Source organism: Pseudorasbora parva, chromosome 23, assembly GCF_024679245.1.
Source record: "Pseudorasbora parva isolate DD20220531a chromosome 23, ASM2467924v1, whole genome shotgun sequence".
NCBI lineage: Eukaryota > Metazoa > Chordata > Actinopteri > Cypriniformes > Gobionidae > Pseudorasbora > Pseudorasbora parva.
In genome coordinates, this window is record NC_090194.1 from 6,383,668 (window position 1) to 6,390,451 (window position 6,784).

Genomic DNA, 6,784 nt, shown 5'->3' on the forward strand with positions numbered 1-6,784 from the left:
TGAAATCGAGATCAAAATAAATCAACTTTTACCTCTCTTTTTCAGCACCCAACTCTGTATTTGGCCACAAAGATGCACCCAGCGCACAACAGCACTTCACCGGACCACACGAGCCATGGAACAGACTCCACCGCACTCCGCCATCCTTCCCCACCCCACCACCCTGGCTTAAACCAGGAGACTCAGAACGCAGCGCATCAGTCAGCTCACACGAGCGAGAAAGGGACAGGGAAAGAGAACGTGACTTAGACAAGAGGGATTCATCGGTCAACAAGGACGATAAAGAACGGTGTGTAGAGCTGTGGGAATGATAATATCACATGATTTGTCAATGCTAGAAAGAGCTTCTCTTAATATATATTAAAATCAGCTTGCATTAATGCAGAATAAACATAGAGAGGGTGATCCGAGGTCTTATGTCACCCTGAAGAGAGGTTTATTTTACATTAATCAACCGCTGACTGTTGATTATCCAAACAATAATGGTCCGTTTCACCTCTAGGGAACCTGCCGAGAAGAGACACCAGAATCACCAATCCCCGATCCCTGTTAACCCCCTCACTCTGTTGGGTCACACTCGGTCGTCTGAGCCCTCCCGGAACCACATCTCTTCCAGCGAGCCTCGGGAGAAGGACAAGCCCAAAGATCGCGAGAGAGAACGAGAGCACTCAGACTGGAAAGACTCCAACACAGATGAGCACAAGGTGAAGGAGAATCACCACAGTGACAAGGACACTTCCGTCATCCACGATGGCCGGGTTTCTGAAGACAAACCAGCCAATCGGGTTACAGCGTCCCCCTACATGCGGCCAGGTGGTATAGATCGGGTGAATGGTGGGCTGACTCGAGATGTTCTGGAGAAGAAGGCTGAGATCACCTATGAGAAGAAAAACAGTGAGGTGAAGGTGAAAGAAGAGAGGAAAGAGGAGCAGGACGGTCCCACAGAAAGATCACCAGAGCAAAGATCCACACCACAAGCACCTCCTCCTGCTGCTCTCCACCCTCCATCTTCAATGCCAATACCCATGGGTATGGCCAGCATGCATCCCATAAACAGTATCAGTAGTCTGGAGAGGACTCGTATGGTGGGCCCCTTTATGGGTATCAGTCCTATCCCAGGGGTGGAGAGGTTCCCCTATCCCGCCTTTCATTGGGATCCCATGAGGGACCCATACCGGGGACTCGACATCCACCGGAGGGATCCGTTAACTCGGGATCTGCTACTGCGGAATGACCCGCTGCACCGGTTAGCAGCACCACGGCTGTATGATGCAGAGCGCTCGTACCGGGACCGTGAGCCTCACGATTTTAACCGAGACCACCCTCACGGACTGACCTTGGAACAGCGCCGGGAACATGAACGGGCACACCTAGAAGAGAGGGAACGTCTGCATTTGCTCCGAGAGGACTATGAGCAGGGGCGTCTGCACGCCATGCATCACCCCGCTTTAGACGGACATCTCCCTCACCCAGGTCTCATGGCCCCCGGACTTCCCAGCATGCACTACCCCCGTGTTAGCCCCTCTTCTGCTGTGGCCGCTGCTGCCCAGAACGGAATCCTAAACAAAACCCCTCCCACCGCATCACTCAGTGCCCCGCCCCCTCTTATCCCAACCCTGGGAGCGCGTTCCACATCTCCCAGACGGACTACCCCACTCGGCACTGACATTAGAGACAGACCCCCTTCACACACACACAAAGACATCGAGGCACGGTGAGACCCTGATGGATTATAATGGAACTCAAAAGCAAGCACTTGAGGCTGTATTATATCGGTGTATAAATTGTGCATTACTGATTTTTTTTTTTTTTTTTTTTTTTTTTTTTTACAAAAGACTGAGATTTTTCATGCTCTTTTATCCTGTTCGCTCCTGTGTTGGTGTATATTCTTAAACCTATACAGTACACTGATCTTGAGCGAGTGGACAGAGCTCCATAACGGAAAATATGATTCTGGAATGTACAGGTACCTCACTACATTGACAAAAGGCAAAACTTGTAGATATGTGCAAAGTCTGTGTTTTCTCCCCTCGAGGGAAAAAATGTAAGGTACAAATATGCAAATGGGTGTTATGAAAGCTTTACTTTAAAATGCTGTACATAGTGGGCAGTGATCAAAAGGGGAGTGAGCGCACAGGCTCTGGTTTTAGTTTAATGCTGCATATTAATGTTTTGAAGGATCATACTGTCCAAGAGACCACATCCCTTCTTTTAACTATGCAACTCATGCGTGGGCTCTCTGTATCACGTTTTCTCTCTCCTAGAGGACTACCAGTCTATACTGAACCCTCACATTCTCCTGTCAAAGCAACAGTACATGCTTACACATGACTTACAAGATTGTTCCTAGATGGGGATTTTCAGTAATGAGTATTACTCACACTGAAGCTCATTCTGACAAACATATTCCCTAAGTCTTGATGCAGAAACATGCTTTTGTTCGTCAAGATAAAAAAAAAATCTGTGTTGACAATCCTTACAAATACACAAATGTTCCAAGAACCTAACAAAACCTAAATTTACTGAATTACCTCTAAATCAGAAGTGTCCATTTGAAAAAGACTGCAAACATGACAACACATCCCATCATGTCAAGACGTTTTGAGTACAGAAAGCAGGGCAATTCCCTATTGGTCTAACTGTGTATTAAAATATTATGTATCTACACAATGATAAAGCAAGTTGTAAGCTATGGAAGTTTGTTTTTAATGAGCAGAGATCTATTTTAGTAGTCCATGGGAGGGATAGTTGTGCGCTTTTAAACTCTGTGAAATTCAGATGTTGTGCAGTGTTTTTTTTTTCTTTAATTTTCTCTACTTTTTTTGTTTTCTTAAAATCAAACATTAAAATGTCCACTGAAGCAGTAGTGGGTAGTCAATACGTATTGCAAAGAGATTGTAAGAAATTTTTTGCTGTTTATCATGTACGTAAAAAAATGAAGTCCTTTCTAGATCATGTACAAAAAAAGGGTGAGGCGACAGCATGCTCCTCAGTTAAACTTGTGTTATGTAAATTGTGCCATGTTATTAAAAAATGTGAACTAATCATGTCCAAGTTTCTCAATACTTCCTATCATAAATGTGCACATACACTGATCAGGCATAACTATGACAGTGAAGTGAATGTGTTAGAAGCAGGAAAAATGGGCAAGGCTCACTGCTGCATGTGGGGAGCGAGTGTGATGCTTTGGGCAATGTTCTGCTGAAACCTTGGGTCCTACCATCCATGTGGATATTACTTTTACACACATCACCTACTTAAGCATTGTTGCAGACCATGTACACCCATTCATGAAAACAATATTCCCTGGTGATATTTCTCTTTCAGCAGGGTAATGCGCCCTGCCACAAAGCAGAAATGGTTTGAGGAGCACAACAAGTTTGAGGGGTGTGGGATGTGCTGAACAAACAAGTCCGATCCATGGAGGCCCCTCCTTGCAATTTACAGGACTTAAAGGATATGCTGCTAACATCTTGGTGCCAGACACCATGAGTCAATGGGTCAGGGCTGTTTTGGCAGCAAAAGGGAGACCAACACAATATTAGGTCAAAATGTTATGCCTATTTGGTGTATAATGTTGCCTATGGGTGCCATTTCTACAAAACATGGAATGTCATTTCATCTCTTTGCTGATGAGTCATTTAAATCTTTCTTTGTAACATTAAAAACTAAATCCTCAGGATCGCTGCTAGCCTTCTTAAATGAATTACAAATAATCTTTAATCAAAAAAGTAATAATGTCAGATTACCCGTGGCAGTTGTTTTTACGAGTTTACACTTACAAATGACTGAAAGTAAAATAATATTAGCGTATTTGATGTGCTGTTCAAAGCGATCGAGGGCTACAAGCTCAGAATTTAGCCCAAAGAGTTTTGCCCTGTACCGCTGACGGACAGAGAGGAACTGTGTGGCGGAGGGATACAGAAAACTGTGGAGGTAACTAATGTCAGGTGAGTCGGCTCTCGGCTGTCTATAAACCTCTTCAAGATGATTAGATAGACAGTTTGAACATACTCCTCATGAACATTATTTATAAAAAGAATCTCGAGATGCAGACATGTAAGAGATTGACAATTAGCTGAACTTATACTAGTTTAATTAGTGACGCTTAGCCTACTTTTTAAAATGTTTTTTTGAATATAGCAACATGAAACCTCATTCAACAAAATATTTCTATAATTTAATCATGGACAGAAACTCCTCCCCTATCAGCCAATCACTGTGGTAATTGTTAGTAAGCGTGATAACGTCATCCATTGCAACGAGGTCAACCCCGCCCTTACTCTTAGCATAAGACTTCTCTCTATTGCTTAATAAAAGTTGCTCTAAGAAGCTTTGTGAACAGGTTAAGAGGAAACTCTTAACTAATAACTTTAATTGCCATTTAGGAGAACTTTTAGTGGTAAGATAAAATGTTTTGTGAATACGGCTCCAGACGTACAAATGTTCGGATAGAGTAAAAGTGAAAATAAGTCTATTTGGCGCGCTCTCCAGGGGGATTGAGGGCTACGAGCTCAGAATTAAAGGCCCACTGAAGTGCCTTCAAACGCGCCACATTATTCAATGCGTTGATGTAATTTCCCCTACAGCTCCTCCCCTTTTTTGAAACAGCCAATAGCATTTCGTTAATATACAGTTTGACTACAGCATTTTTGTTTGGTGAAGCCAGTTTCCTCTAACCGTTTATCATCATAATCTCCTCCATATCGCTTTGAAATGCAGCATTCAGTGCAGAATTCAAATGGGTCGATATGTTTTGTTGTCTGCGCCGACTCGCGCATGTGATCCGCGCTGCGCTCCCGTGTCTGTAGTCTAAATTTAGACCAGAGTGTGGTGTTGGTGTGTGTTGCTGTGGTGCGTGAAACTTAATTTGCCTCAAATGAAAGCATATTTACACTGAATTGTTTCCTATCACATATATAGTGTGCTATGTGCCTTCACCATGTAGAAATTAGCAAACAACTGACCGATTTCAGCCGCAACTTCAGCAGTGTAGGGGGCGGGGCTTCAGATTCTAGAGAGCATTTGATTGGACAGAAGATTTGATGAGAAGGTGAAGTCTGCGATGATGTCATCAAAATCTGTCATTCGTTTTAGCGGAAGTGGGAGACTAAGTTTTGAATGTTTATATCTCCTAAAAAAAAAATTGTGTCAGTTTTGGAACACACCAGCTTATTCATAACTTTATGGCTAACACAGTCATACTAAAAGCTAAAAAACTTAATTTTGATTTGAGTGGGCCTTTAAGGCCAAACTCAGAGTTCTCCCTCGAATCTCCGGCTGGACTGAGAGTGAGGAATCAGGTTGGCGGAGGGAAGAAGAAAACTTTCGAGTTAACTATTAGCTGTTAGCTGAGTATACTGTATATACACTTGAGCTGATTAGATAGTGCTCCTCCCGAACTGTGTATTTGAAACATCATTTGTCGCTTGAATTCTGCAATCTCTCGAATAAGAGGCTGACAATTAGCTCATCATATACTTGTTTAATTAGTGACACATAGCCTACTTTTTACATTTTTATTTTAATTAGCCAAACATTTTATTGTTAAATCTTTATTTCAATATGGCAACATGATACCTCGTTCTACTATATTTCTATCATTAAATCACTGACAGAGACTCCTCTATCAGCCAATCACTGTAGGCATAGTTAGTACACGTGATGACATCATCCATAGCAACGAGGTCAACTCTCAGCAGCATTGTGAATAGGTTTTAAGAAAACTTTTGGCTAAGATCTTTTACTGCTATTCAGGAGAACTCTTAGTGGTAAGATAAAATGTTTAGTGAATACGGCCCCTTGTCAACTCTAGGTTTTTTCTTCTACGATGTTTAACGAGAATCAAGTCTTTTCGCCAGACATTCTGAACAAAATGTTCATTTATTTATCTTACTTTGCCTGGACTATTGCAACTCATACTATGGAATAAGTCAGTCTCCAAATGGACCAAAATGCTGCTGCCAGGCAGACGAAGGTTTGATGACATTATGCAGATTTTGACTCTGCACTGGCTACCGATCAAATGTTTTCCTAATTTTGAAATGATTCCTTGAGATCTAGCAACCTTGGCCTGCTTTCCGTTCCCAGAACTAGGCTCCACAGCCCAGGTGATCAAGCTTTCGCTGTTGCGGGTCCTCGTCTCTGGTATAACTTGTCAGTCCTAGTTTTAAGATTATTTGTTTAAAATAAAATAGCTTTTAACCAGGTCTAAATTATTTATTTATTGTATTGTCTTTTCCATTCAGTTTATGAACATTACACAGCACTTTGGGCCAACCATGAGTTGTTTAAAACTGTGCGTTATAAAAGAAAGAAAGAAAGAAGAAAAAGAAAGAAAGAAAGAAAGAAAGAAAGAAAGAAAGAAAGAAGAAAAAGAAAGAAAGAAAGAAAGAAAGAAAGAAAGAAAGAAAGAAAGAAAGAAAGAAAGAAAGAAAGAAAGAAAGAAAGAAAGAAAGAAAGAAAGAAAGAAAGAAAGAAAGAAAGAAAAACAAACAAACAAAAGCCTGCATTAAAAAAACACTTAAAAGTCCTTAACTACCTACTTTAGCATTTAGGGCCCCTAGCATGCCATTTTCACAAGGAGAAGCATCATTCATTTTTTTCATTTAGATGATGTAAAAATGTAGACTATGCGATTCATAGTTATGGTCATACCCTTTGAACAAAACACATCTGGCGGCGTACTCACTAAGCATTTTACCCATATTAGGATTTTTCCGCCTAACGCATTCAGCTCTGTGATTGGTGGTCCAGCTGTGAAATTACAGAGAGCCATAATTTC

At 41.7% G+C, this 6,784-nt stretch overlaps 1 protein-coding gene across 4 annotated transcripts in view; it reads left to right on the plus strand.

The window, feature by feature from the left end:
• Positions 1–3,047, plus strand: part of auts2a (activator of transcription and developmental regulator AUTS2 a) — a 381,444-nt gene extending 378,397 nt beyond the window's left edge. For all 4 annotated transcript variants that reach the window (XM_067434082.1, XM_067434083.1, XM_067434084.1 and 1 more), the window contains 2 exons: positions 46–289; positions 503–3,047. In XM_067434082.1, coding sequence (XP_067290183.1) covers positions 46–289; positions 503–1,718 — 1,460 coding nt within the window. In that variant the 3' untranslated portion in view covers positions 1,719–3,047. The remainder of the gene's footprint in view (positions 1–45; positions 290–502) is intronic.
• Positions 3,048–6,784: the final 3,737 nt, after the last annotated feature.